Raw genomic sequence first — 13,005 nt, 5'->3', positions numbered from 1 at the left:
CGCAGCAGAAGTGCGTGTATTCCATGTTCAGTACGAATTTTGGTTATCTTTCATCACGCAAGCACAATGATCAATGACGCTTTGGCTGAAAGCGGCAGTCCCGTAAACATTAAACAACCGCTCGTGGATATTCCCAACACTTTCAGAAACGAGAAATTCCGTTAAAGCACAGCTGCATATATAACGCTATAAGCTTTTCAAAACAGAGAAGAAAAATTAACGCCATGGCTTGCCAAAATTCCAGTCACCATATCATTCATGATGCAGCATTCAGAGAAGTGCAGTGATGCATTTTGAACGTTTTAGACGTTCTTAGTATACAGATCAATTAAAAAGGAGAGATCGGGAATATAGATATTGGAAATTTCATCTGACGCTTGGTTCTCCATCCTGATGATGCAGTGGTTGTTAAGATCACTCATGAATCACCCACAATCATGCTGTGTCGGCCTCTTGTTTTACATCCTTGGTTGAGGAGGCAAGTACTGGTATCTTCCATCTATGCAGCCTCCACTAAATGAGTTGTATCCTCCTGACGCGTTACGTCTCTGGCAGGAGCGAACATTAATACTCTGCCTCTCTGCGCTAACCCGATCGATGCAACGACGGCCCATATTGTGGAACTGACGAGCTCCTGTTTCACTTTTTTGTCATGCAATTGTGCACATTATCAGTAAGATTAATATTCGTAGAAAATGCCTCTTCATTAGCATCCTCGCTATTGTCTATCAATGACGATTCTATGGATCAGCCGCTGCAGAGATGGAGGGTGTCAGTATTTGCCTCCTCAGCCAAAGATGTAACGCATGAGGTCGACACAGTATGAATGTGAGTGATTCATTAGTGATTTCAACAATCACTGTGTCATCAAGATGGAGAACTTAGTGTGTAGTGAAGTCTCGAATATCTAAAGTCCTAATCGCTCCTTTTTAGTTTATCCGTATACTAGGAACGAGTAAAATGAAGGCAACGAGAATCAGACATTACCCAAGAACTATTTCAAGTTTCTAACACTTTGGAATTTCGCAAGATGTACAAGGTGCGTCAAAATTACTGATGCACGGTAAAATGCCCCTGTCAAGCGGAACAAAAATGATGAAAAAATGAAATAAAGCAACATTTCCGCCCTATATAGGAAGCAAATATTTGGTTGAAACGCGATTTTTCCTGCTTCAAATGCGATAGACCCCTCGAGACGGGGGAGGAAGTGGTGGCAGACAAGTAGGCCAAATCCAGCTCCTCTCAGTCCTTCTGGAGTCATTTCTCAACGCGCCGATGCTGCGATGGAATTCTCCACAGATTTTGACTTCAACACACTCCAGACTAACTAATCTACCGAATTCATATCAAAAGAACGTGGTCATTACCGCGGGATAGTAAATTTAACGCGATCTATAATTTGCTTACGGTTATTTTCGGCACAAGAATCACTGAAAACTCCCTACAAGAAGGAACAAGGCCACATAACCAAAAATGAAATTAAACATCGAGGTCCAGTAAATTCAAGGTTTGGTTAACTAGCTTGGGCATAAAAAAGAATGCTTAAATTTCTGCATAGAAATCTGAAATGAGCGCATAGGGTTCTTTGAAAGCCTATTGCTTAAGTTATTTCGTAATTCCTAATCCTTGCTTATAAGAATGAAAAAATTAGACATTTTCCTTAGGTCTTCTCACTGATGAGGCATTCATATTTTATGATATTAGCTGGTCCGGGCCGCGCATACGAGTCTGATTGCTACCTGCACGTGGTGGCCCTGCTTTAACTAAACGCAATCAGGCGTTTGATTGTACGCATTGGGAACGTACGAGCTATATAACCTGCACTGTTATATGGCGAATGCTTCCCATACATTGCAAAAAGGTGCTGTCGTCCAGCACACCGCCACCGCCTAACCTGAAAGGTCAACTGCCTGAAGGCAGCATGGAATCTTTGGCAACAACCATTCGTTTCGAACTGAACTGCCGAACACTATCGAGTGAACTCCAACAAGCCGCTCTATCCAGACTTCTGCGATATCTCTGTGTGCCTTTTGCTGCACTGCAGGAAACAAGCATGAGAGATCGGCCCGTCATCAGCATCGAAAATTACACCATATACATATATATGCTGAGGAGAACAAAGTAGGTGGCTGCGCGATAGCTGTGAGGAACGATTACAAGAACCTGGTGGAGGAAGTTGGCTCAATGTCGTCTAGATGCGTCTTCGTATGACTGCGGGGTCGCAGAGGACGTGAACTCTGGATCGTAAGTGCTCACGCACCTACAGAAACCGCTGATGACAACAGCAAGGACACCTTCTATGATGAACTCAATGCGTTGATATCTAAAATACCAAGAAAACGGGAGGTTATTGTCGGAATCGACACAAATACGAAGATGGGACTCGAACAACAATCCGATGTGTTGGAAAAATGGTGTTATCCAGCGGAGCGCACTTCGGATAATGGTCACCGTCTGGTCGACTCATGTGAACAGACGGACCTAATCATCGCTTTCACGTTTGAGACGAATCGTCGACGCCATCAGCTTAGGCGGCAAGGGTCAATCCTTTTGACACCTGAATAGTAGCCCAAGCGGAAGATGGGAACTCTCGAACTTCAGCTCGACTACGTTCTGGCGAGGAACATTCCTTAGTCAGATATCCGAAAATCTAGAGCTGTTTGGGACGTCGCATTCGACACTGACCACCGTCCAGTTCTTCTCAGCTTCAAGATACGGTTCCACAAGAGAAATCGAGGAGTTCCTCTTCAACCGAAAATCGGCATGGCAGGTCTGAAAGACGATGAATGCAGAGCGAAATTCCGCCAACGTGTGTCTATTCATGTTGGAGTACGGACCAAGAAGAAGCTTAGCGATGCGGATTCCTTCACAAACTGCATCCAGGACGCTGTAAGGGAAACACACCCAGTTCTATTGCCGCGGAAGAAGTTTGCCTTTGCATCTGCGGAAACAAAATCCACAAACAATTCTGTATGTATCGCGCGCAGCGCTGGTGACTTCAACCAGGAAAAGCGTCTTAGAAGGAAGCTGCGTCGTCAACTGCAACAAGACCGCGATAACGAGTGGACGTCAAGAGCGATGGGGTTTGAGAAGGCGTGGGAGGACAGGAACCCGCGGAAAGCCTATGCTCTACTAAAACAGTATAGTGAAAAATGAAAAGATGTTCCCATGTCCTCAGCACTGCTAATGTGGTAGCTGTCGGTGAAGCAACTCTTCCAATTTGGAAGGAGCACTTCAAGACCTTGCTGAATCGGCTAGCACCGTCAGCTCCTAAAGTCGAAGACGTTCATAGACCGACATATGCGGTTAACGAGGAGCCACCGACCGAGTCGGAGGTCCTGGTCTGTATTGAAAAAATGAAGAATGGAAAATCTGGTTGGGACGATGGGATTAGCGCAGAAATGCTAGAATATCTTCCTCCGTCTGGGATTCGTGAGATGACAAAGATCATCCGTTCAATATGGATACACGAAAGGATTCCTGATTCGTGGAGACACGCTATCATAATTCCCCTCCACAAGAAGTTATCCGTCACGGACCCCAGGAATTGTCGAGGAATCCCCTTGCTGCGTGTTATGTACAAGGTATTGGAGCGCATTATCGTGGACCGACTCATTAAACATCACGAAGAAACAACGCGCGACGAGCAATCTGGCTTTCGTCCTGGCCGATCTACGATTGACCAGGTGTTCATCGTCGGGAGAGTGATCGAAATCTGGCAGCAGTATTCGATGCCAATGCAACTAGCGTTTCTGAACTTTGAAGCCGCGTTCGACTCTCCTCACCGAGGCCGTCTTCTCAACGCGCTCCGCGCCGATGTAGTACCAGGAAAGTTCGTTCGCTTGCTTGATGACATGGATAAGCGAACAACTGCTGCAGTTCGAACACCAGCCGGATGTACAACACCGTTCTAAGTGGTAACTGGAGTAAGACAAGGGGCAATGGCAGGACCTTTCCTGTTCAATTTCGCAATCGACGGCATCATGCGAAGAACAGTCGACCAGTGTCCTGCCGACATTGTCTTAGCACCATCAGGGTGCCACTTGACTGACCTCGAGTACACCGACGATGTCGTTATATTCGCGGAAAGCAGTACGAAACTTCTACATGTTGTCAATCTTGTATTGAAGCTGGCTGCAGCCTATGGAGTACTACGCCCTGATAAATGCAAGCAGATGTGGATCTCTTCGAGACCTCGAACGGGAATCAGGGTGTACGGACAACCGATAGAACTCGTCGATGAGTTCTGTTACCTGGGTTGTACGCTGAAGAACAACGACTGCTACGGGAGAGATGTTCAGCAAAGATGCGCTAAGGCCACTTCTGCATTTAACTCCTTAACGAAATGCCTGTGGTCGACCCCCATCACCAACGAAGTCAAGCTGCTAGTCTACCTATCCGCAATTCGCCCCATCATGATGTACGGATCGGAGACTTGGCCAGCACCATTAACGGTTATGGAGAGGTTTGATTGCACGGAACGAAACCTGCTTAGACGGCTACTTGGCTACTTTTGGCCTAGGATATGATACAATGAAGATCTTTACGCATAAAGTGATGTGATATACCGGCGGATTGCACGTGGAAAACATCAACATCTTGCACCGCCATCGAAAGTGGCTAAAGTAAATCGTCTGCGCTTCTTTGGTCATATGTTAAAGAGACCGGCAGATCGCCTTGTTCAACGAGTTCTGAGGAGTTTGCCGGGTTCAAGCTGGAAGAAGCCACCTGGCCGAAAACGGAAGTTCTGGACTGAGGCGGTGAAGGAGGACGTTAGGACACTCGGCGTGGATAGGCAGTTCAGGCGAGACGTAAGGTTTCGCAGAATATGGAATAGCGACGAATGGATTGATTCTGTGCAAGCTCTCGCAGAAGATCGAGAAGGTTGGGCAGAGCTGTGTTCAAGGACGGCACACCTCGGCGAAGATGCGGGTAATCGCGTCAGGCGATGACATCAGCCCGCCGGTTAAGTCAAAGTCATTAGCTGGTCCTACAAGTACCACGAGAACCCCTGTCGTCTTATCAGTATTGTCATAAATGCCTTTGCCAACACAAGGCGCGAAGAAAATATTCGTCTCATTGATTGATTTTGCCGATGACACCGAATTCGTCATAAATTCGTCATTTTCTTAATTCATTCACCTGTTGATTAGTTCGAAGAGAAATTTGTGACAAGCTAGAGCAGTCAGCCGGTTGTTTGAAAGCCATAACATTTTTTTTTTGCAGAATTCATTGAATTTTATATGTTCATGTGTAGTTGCAAAAAAATAAGACTCAAACGAAAAAAGGATACAATTACTCACTAAGAAGAAGAGATGACAGTGACGAAGCTGAATGAACAGGCGTTTTGTTGATTTTGCGGAAGAAAATCACAGTAACTTGTGGGACAGTTGCACGTTGTAGTATTTGAGAGAGCCATAGTTGGATTTTGATAGGAAGTTAAACGTATTTGAACTTGTGCACCGTTAGGAATCGTGGTAGAAGCTACCTGAAAAAAAAACGATCAAATCGGTCTCGTATGTTTTCGATGGATAAACAAGCAATGGCTCAGCTTGTGAGTTGGCGCAAAAGAGCCATAAATAGATGATCGAGGAAATTGATGTTGTTTATTTGGAGATGGATACGTGCAAATTTTCAGATTTTTCTAAAGGCTAGAAGGAAAGGTAAGTTGCTTCTAATAATAAGGATATTTCCGTAGACATTAGTGGCTAGGATCAAGTAATGCTAATTAGAATGCAGATAAACCTCAAAAACAATCAATTCATTGATTTTTGCACCTTATATCAACAATAGAGAATTATGGAGAAAGAACGAAAAAGTCCACCATATGTGAATAAGAATTTTTTTGAATCAATGTTGCCAAACAATGCAAAAACGAAGAGAAATCTAAAGTGGAAAATTATGTATTAGGGATTCACTAAGAGTGGTATTTACTCAGGTAAATAAGCGGGATCAGACAGACCAAAGAAGATAGAAAATCACATTCGTTTTCATCATAAATCTTTGAAATGTCCAGGATTATGGAATAAAAATCCGAATCGAGGATACTCTTACCTTTCATAACAAAAGAAAGACCTCAAAAGAATAAATGAAAAAATAAATGGACTGGAACTCACCAATCTCATCGGTGCGTTAACGACATTTGCGCTTGAACCGGTACGTTGTTGTTGTTGTGACTGAAAAAAAAACACTTTAAATGAGACATATGTATTCATACTTTGTTCTTTCACAGTTTTTTTATTATCATAGATTAACCTGTTGATTGTACGAGTTCATCGGTTGCCCATTATACCGTTGTTGATATGTATTCTGTTGCCCATATCTGAAATAACAATTTATTCTGAGTTCCCTCATTCAAAATCATACAGGTATATATTTGATATGCATTTATTTATTTTACTATTATTCTGCTTCACTTATTTTCATTTGTGAATAATTATTTAGTATGTTATATGTATATTCTTCTCCCATTTTATATCCTCTCCTTATTTTGTCACAATGATGTTATAGAATCGCTCACATTTGCCCTCCTTGCTGTTGTTGTTGTTGTTGTTGTTGTTGTTGTTGTTGTTGTTGTTGTTGTTGTTGCAGTTGATTCTGTTGACCATATCCTTGTTGTACTTGATAAGAAACCCTAAGAAGCCTGTTGCGTTTATGCTCGGCAGAACAACTTTTACCTTTCATTTGAGAAGCAATTAAATAAGAAAAAAATTTAATTTTTATAACTCTTGTTTTTGTTAGTGAAATGAAGGAATAAACTACGGATGTCATGCTTTGAAGAAAAAAAGGTTGGATTCTTCGTCACTGTTTTTTGCTGTGTGGGACTGTCATCGTTCTTATCAGATGAGGAAGTATTGTGTGTGTATGTGTGTGTGTGTGTATGTGTGTGTGTGTGTGTGTGTGTATGTGTGTGTGTGTATGTGTGTGTGTGTGTGTGTGTGTGTGTGTGTGTGTGTGTGTGTGTGTGTGTGTGTGTGTGTGTGTGTGTGTGTGTGTGTGTGTGTGTGTGTGTGTGTGTGTGTGTGTGTGTGTGTGTGTGTGTGTGTGTGTGTGTGTGTTTAACATTTAACAGATACATCGGTGGTTAATTCACGCACCACAATTTAAGTTAGAGTTACGGTAACTAAAGTTACTGCAGTTGAGTGGAAGGGTTTTGACAGTTTTGGAAATTTCTAACTTTCTTCTCCTGTTTGTGAAAATTTCGTCTGAAGAGTGGTTGAACTCAGCTGAGAATCAGCATCATAGATGAATCACATTGAACGGTATTTCACTTCAACCGCAGTTTTTTTTTATTGCCGGAATTTTCAAAGATTTGTGAGTGACAAAAAAAACATTCCTGCTTTGAGGCCATTTCTCCAACATTCTAGAAACTGAGAAGAATGAAATCAATAATTCCCTTTTAGAGAATGGGATTTATTCAATCTGGTCGGTCTCCATTAAGAATAAGGTCCGCGAGCAAGGAATGCTGAAGATAACTGCAGGAAACTCTATGGTATTTCTTTTCTGACACAAAATCTTATCGCCTTTGAATACCAATTCTTGGTTGGCGAATCTTGGTTTATTAGTTTCATCGAATAGTCCTTGACAGCTGAGTCGTGCAAAAAGTTACAGTAATGTCTTTGCTACGGTAGTAGCTTTTGTGTCTTTAAAAATCTCACTAACGTTCAATCGCAATCATAAAATAAATGAGTAGAAAACGAGGAGAGCCATATTCTGTATTACTGGTGCAAAAAAGGACCTCACAATAAATTAGAATTTATTCTGCAAATGAAGAAATATGCATGTGATTCGAAAACAGCTAGAAAATAACGATATTAATTACGAAATGATGAAACATACCGTTGTTGCTGTTGATACTGTTGACAGGATGGATAAAATAAAAGGGTGAGTAGGGAAAAACAGTCAAGCGCACGCATCGTACAGTCTCACCACGACAAATACCTTATCGAGCAAACAGCGGCGGCTGCGAGCTACTTCGATCGCATGGAACGCGGGGGCGGTGAGTGAAAGGCCTTCTGTGTCCTTACGCTACACAGAAGGTGATTTCTGGAGATGATTCACGTATTGACCTCAGATCCATGATTATTTCAATCCGAAATCCTCATATGACTCTTTTATATCGATTTCTTAGAGCGTCGCGATTTGCAGTCATTCATTCATTGTAGTTAGTGCGCAGTGTGGCTAAACTGGTAACATTTTGTTAACTCTCCACGGTGCACACAAACGTATAGAAGGGAAACGTATCCAGGATCGAAGTTTTGTGGTTCTCATACAGAATCGACCTACTATATTTGCGCATGTTAACTGCTAATTGTTAATTTTAAAATTTGCTGAAATGGAACAAAATCCGAGGTATTGAACGAGATCCATTATGAATTAATCCACTTCCAGTAATTATGCGCGTAACTTTCGCGAAATTCTAGTATTTCCACCATTTTCAGCAGTACGATATTGGTGATCACAAAAACGCACAAAAATCTAAGTGAGGCCGAATTACAATACCAGACTACAGCTGTAGCTTCAAAGATTGTGCGTTCGAAATTTCGGACAGGTAACGAGATCCTGAAAAAAAGTATGTGATCACAAAATCCCCGAATTTTTTTTTTCATTTTTGAACCAAGGTATGAACTAAATAACCAAGTTCGAATGTTGAGTTCAAATTTCAGGATTCCACAAAGATGGCAATGAAAACAGAAGTATATAAATTGGATTCTGGTACTCGAAAGTTTTCATGATAAAAATGAAAAAGGCTCAAATCCAGAAATTAAGTCAAGTGATTTTTTTCAATAATTCTACCAGAAAAAAAGGTTTAAGGTGTTAAACCGGATAAATTTCAATTGTGGATGCGCACTCACACCTCAATCTGTTACTCCATTTTTTAACCACACGATATGGTTTTGGGTCTATGTGCCGTGTCAACACTACGTATCATCGTCACATATCAAGGCGCTAGCATATCGTTAATCTCCACTTGGCAAACAATACATAGTTGTACGCATGGGGCAACGATGCCAGCGGAATTACAATATACGCTCTCAGGCGACCTTTGCACAAGGAGACATATGTAGAGATAAACGAAATTGCGACAAAAACCCAAAATCTACAAATATGATCTATTTGTCATCGTCTCCAGTGCTACTGAGGTAAGAAGAGGTAAACCATGACTAAAATAAAAAGAAATCGATTATCAGATAGAAGCAATCATTTTTATAGTTTATAACAATATCGTCGTCAATCAGAAGACTACAGGCTTATTTTCGCTTCCACTTGCCAGAAAATATCTAATCATTCCTCGAATTGTCCGTTGCTTTCTTTCGATAGTTCTAATACTTATTCAGAAGTTTTTGTTTCGCATCTCGGTTTCAAATGAGCTAGCTAATATTTTAGGAGATGCTGACATTCACATTCACAAGGAAGATATCACTTCTCGTTTCCCGTCATACCCATTTAACTAATAGACCTACATGTCCAATTTGTCGAAAAATCCGATTCAGTTCATCAACGGGGACCTACACAAATTAAAATGCAGTGTTTGATAATCCGTCCCTTATTTCGCAATCCGAATCAGACTGTATCTTTTCAAGACTATGCATTTTGCGATGCTGTACCTTTAGATTGGTCTTTTCAGATGAGGTAAATGAAATGTAAATCCAAAAGAAAATTAACGTAAACGTTAATTTATAATACAATGAGAGATCGATGACTATCCCAAAACAACTGATATGCATCCTCCATAACATTTACGAAGTACAATACTCTACGTGAACATTGAAAAACCGACGGTGAGTGACGGTGCGGCACCGTCGGCCACCGTCACTCGCTCATAACTGCTCAGAAAATGAAAACTTCAGGACAACACATGTATCATTAGATCCCTCTCTTTGAGATCTACTCAAAAACCGACATATCGTTGAGAAAGGAGCAAAACGACGCCAAATATGCGCCAAAAAACAATAATTAGAAAATAACATTCCCTAAGGTTATGGTTGAAAAAGTGTTCAGAAACTCAAACTTTCACATTCGGTCAGGACATCAAAAAATTGTTGTAGGCAAGCACTTGAAATTGGTGATTTGCTAATTTTTTTTTTTGCTATCTATGCAATTTTAATTGTTGTGTAAAATAGCGGTTCGTTCTTATTTTGAACGTTTGTTGCAAGGAAAGGAGTTGTCAAAACAGCCTACAAAATCGCGGTTGAGCACAACTTTGCCTGGGTTTTGCGAGATTTCTATTGCATATAGAGAGACAAACCCCATTCGTACGCTAGAGTATCGCAAAGTTTGAAAATCCCACTTTCTGTCTTTTTCCTTTCATTTCATTTCTAATTTGCACCTCCGTTAATCACCAGAACAGAGTTCAAATCGAAAGAAGCTAAGCAGAACTCTTAAAACAGATAATGTAGATTAGTTTATAAGGATTGTTTTCCTCTGAATAGATTTTCTCGCTCTATTATAACACCTTCTTTTCATAACATTCCATAGAAAGGAAGAGTATGAAGCTCACTATTAAATTTTACGCAATTATTTCAATACTATGCTCCTTGATTTACAAAAAATCGAGCTCGCCACAGCATTTCTAGTTGAATGATATGGTTTTCACAGCTATTATTTCTTTTCTACCAGACTTCGCGACCCGGCTATTTTCGCACCTCAACCAAGGCTGGTCTATTAGCCATTGGCAGTCACTGCTGCAGCACTGGAATGAAACATTGTGTAGATGTCAACTCTACATTTTATTCCAAGAAATTCAAATATGTACATGGAATAGAAAAAATTGAACATTTCACTTTAATACATAGTACCAATTCACATCACTATTAAAATGTTAATATTCATGCTCTCATGTTGGATTTATTAGTGCCAGCTGGGTAGCTCGTTTTTCCGTGAAGTATTTGCAGTTAGAGCCAATTTTGAAATAACAACAACAATTAATTATAAAAAAGATAGTAGTCATTGTTCGAACTACTTATATAAAACAGAGGATAAGATAGTTTAAATCTTATCGCATTAACGACAGCTGAACTGGAGTGGTCAGATGAGGAGACAATATTAACAATCTCATCTTCACTAGAATTCGATTAATCTTAGTCCTTGATTTCATCATGTAATATTTGCAAAAGATTAATTCAGAACTTTTTCCAAACAAAAATATGCGACGTCTATGTAAATGTTGCCTTTCCAACATCGTAGTTGCCAATGGCTAATAGACCAGCCTTGGTTGAGGTGCGAAAATAGCCGGGTCGCGAAGTCTGGTAGAAAAGAAATAATAGCTGTGAAAACCATATCATTCAACTAGAAATGCTGTGGCGAGCTCGATTTTTTGTAAATCAAGGAGCATAGTATTGAAATAATTGCGTAAAATTTAATAGTGAGCTTCATACTCTTCCTTTCTATGGAAAGTCATGAAAGAAAGTGCTATAATAGAGTGAGAAAATCTATTCAGAGGAAAACAAACCTTACAAACTAATGTACATTATCTGTTTTAAGAGTTCTGCTTAGATTCCTTCAATTTGATTTTTGTTGTGGAGATTAGCGGATGTGCAAAGTAGAGATAAAATGAAAGGAAAAAGACGAAAAGTGGGATTTTCAAACTTTGCGCTACTCTAGTGTACGAACGGGGTTTGTCTCTCTATATGCAATAGAAATCTCGCAAAACCCAGGCAAAGTTGTGCTCAACCGCGATTTTGTAGGCTGTTTTGACAACTCCTTTCCTTGCAACAAACGTTCAAAATAAGAACGAACCGCTATTTTACACAACAATTAAAATTGCATAGATAGCAAAAAAAAAATTAGCAAATCACCAATTTCAAGTGCTTGCCTACAACAATTTTTTGATGTCCTGACCGAATGTGAAAGTTTGAGTTTCTGAACACTTTTTCAACCATAACCTTAGGGAATGTTAGGTTCTACTTATTGCTTTTTGGCGCATATTTGGCGTCGTTTTGCTCCATCCTCAACGATATTTATTTATTTATTCGCACACACAGATAGTGCACCAAAAAGAAAAAGAAACACATTTGACTATGTCAGGATAGTTAAGAAAAAATCGGGAAACTCATTGTCAGTGGGGCATGACGCAGTCCTTTTCGTGGCGGAAACGCATCAATATGTCGTTCTCCTACTCCAGAAAGTGAAGAGTCCTTTCATGACATCTACTCCCTCAATCCAGAACATTAACGGCTTGTTTAACATATCGGGATACGAACAACTTAGCTCCAGCAGGAGCAAGTTGCAATATAGAGCGAATCTGACGAAAGACCTTGAACGAAGAGAGTTCACTAACTTTCGTGATCGTCAAACGACTAACCACCACAATCTAGACAAGACCATGCCAGCTAGAAGATGCGGAAGTCATTAAGATGAGGCTATTTAGAGATAGTATAGAGAAGAGGCGACATGACGGAACATTTTAAAAAAGTGATCAAATCATAAGATATTAGTATCCTTGTTAGTGAATGAGCTTCAGTGAGCGAGTTAGGCTTCATGGGTCAGAAGGAGGCTAGGACTGGCCAAGCAGTTAGCTGAAAAAAAATAGATTTATGAGAAGGAGGGCAAAAAGAGGGATGTAGTAAACAACTAAGAACTACTAATGGTGGGAATCTATGAGAGGTCCGTATACTGGGCAAATGGCACCAGACATCTGAAAGTTGCTAGAATAAGAGAAGCATGCTGTTAGACATCAGTTTTCAAACACCGGCGAATGTCAATTTTCTTCAAACTCATCCTGAATATTCTACTGTATCCGGCTTCAAGGACACCACGAGGTAAGAGCTCCAACCATCTTGCAGTTCTATAGAAGAAATTGTTGAACATAAGCGAAAAGTTTTTATACTGAATTTTTGCGTAATGTAAGTTGAAACCGCCACTTTTTTCACTAGTAGGTCTAAAGTATTTACAGTAGTAAAGTACAATATTTGCTGGGCGTTAACTTGGTTTCGTTTCTGAGGACTCGAAAACAAAAGATCAAGTCGGAGTATATACGTCTGTTCTTCAAGCTGATCATACCTA

At 40.5% G+C, this 13,005-nt stretch overlaps 5 protein-coding genes across 6 annotated transcripts; 4 read left to right on the top strand and 1 right to left on the bottom strand.

Annotated features, from left to right (window-relative positions):
* Positions 1-1,921: 1,921 nt before the first annotated feature.
* On the top strand, positions 1,922-3,914 carry RB195_021953 (uncharacterized protein; the record flags this gene model as incomplete). Its single annotated transcript, XM_064208906.1, has 4 exons — positions 1,922-2,121; positions 2,226-2,540; positions 2,655-3,083; positions 3,179-3,914. The coding sequence occupies 4 exons, from the start codon at positions 1,922-1,924 to the stop codon at positions 3,912-3,914; spliced, it is 1,680 nt and encodes a 559-aa protein (XP_064064786.1).
* RB195_021952 (uncharacterized protein) lies at positions 3,153-3,914 on the top strand (the record flags this gene model as incomplete). The annotated part of the gene is made up of 1 exon (XM_064208905.1): positions 3,153-3,914. The coding sequence occupies one exon, from the start codon at positions 3,153-3,155 to the stop codon at positions 3,912-3,914; it is 762 nt and encodes a 253-aa protein (XP_064064787.1).
* Positions 3,915-3,941: 27 nt separating this feature from the next.
* On the top strand, positions 3,942-4,529 carry RB195_021951 (uncharacterized protein; the record flags this gene model as incomplete). The annotated part of the gene is made up of 1 exon (XM_064208904.1): positions 3,942-4,529. One exon carries the CDS (start codon positions 3,942-3,944, stop codon positions 4,527-4,529), a length of 588 nt encoding a protein of 195 aa, XP_064064785.1.
* A 91-nt stretch (positions 4,530-4,620) lies between these two features.
* Positions 4,621-7,916, bottom strand: RB195_021949 (uncharacterized protein; the record flags this gene model as incomplete). Of its 2 annotated transcripts, XM_064208901.1 has the most annotated exons (6): positions 4,621-4,714; positions 5,304-5,488; positions 6,117-6,176; positions 6,256-6,322; positions 6,521-6,634; positions 7,840-7,916. In XM_064208901.1, 6 exons carry the CDS (start codon positions 7,914-7,916, stop codon positions 4,621-4,623), a joined length of 597 nt encoding a protein of 198 aa, XP_064064782.1. The 2 variants fall into 2 exon arrangements, with proteins under 2 accessions (XP_064064782.1, XP_064064783.1); XM_064208902.1 differs by lacking the exon at positions 4,621-4,714 and having other exon boundaries at positions 5,303-5,488.
* RB195_021950 (uncharacterized protein) lies at positions 4,653-4,952 on the top strand (the record flags this gene model as incomplete). The annotated part of the gene is made up of 1 exon (XM_064208903.1): positions 4,653-4,952. The coding sequence occupies one exon, from the start codon at positions 4,653-4,655 to the stop codon at positions 4,950-4,952; it is 300 nt and encodes a 99-aa protein (XP_064064784.1).
* Positions 7,917-13,005: the final 5,089 nt, after the last annotated feature.

This window comes from Necator americanus, chromosome X (genome assembly GCF_031761385.1).
Source record: "Necator americanus strain Aroian chromosome X, whole genome shotgun sequence".
Taxonomy (NCBI): domain Eukaryota; kingdom Metazoa; phylum Nematoda; class Chromadorea; order Rhabditida; family Ancylostomatidae; genus Necator; species Necator americanus.
This window is presented reverse-complemented; position numbering and strand designations above follow the sequence as displayed.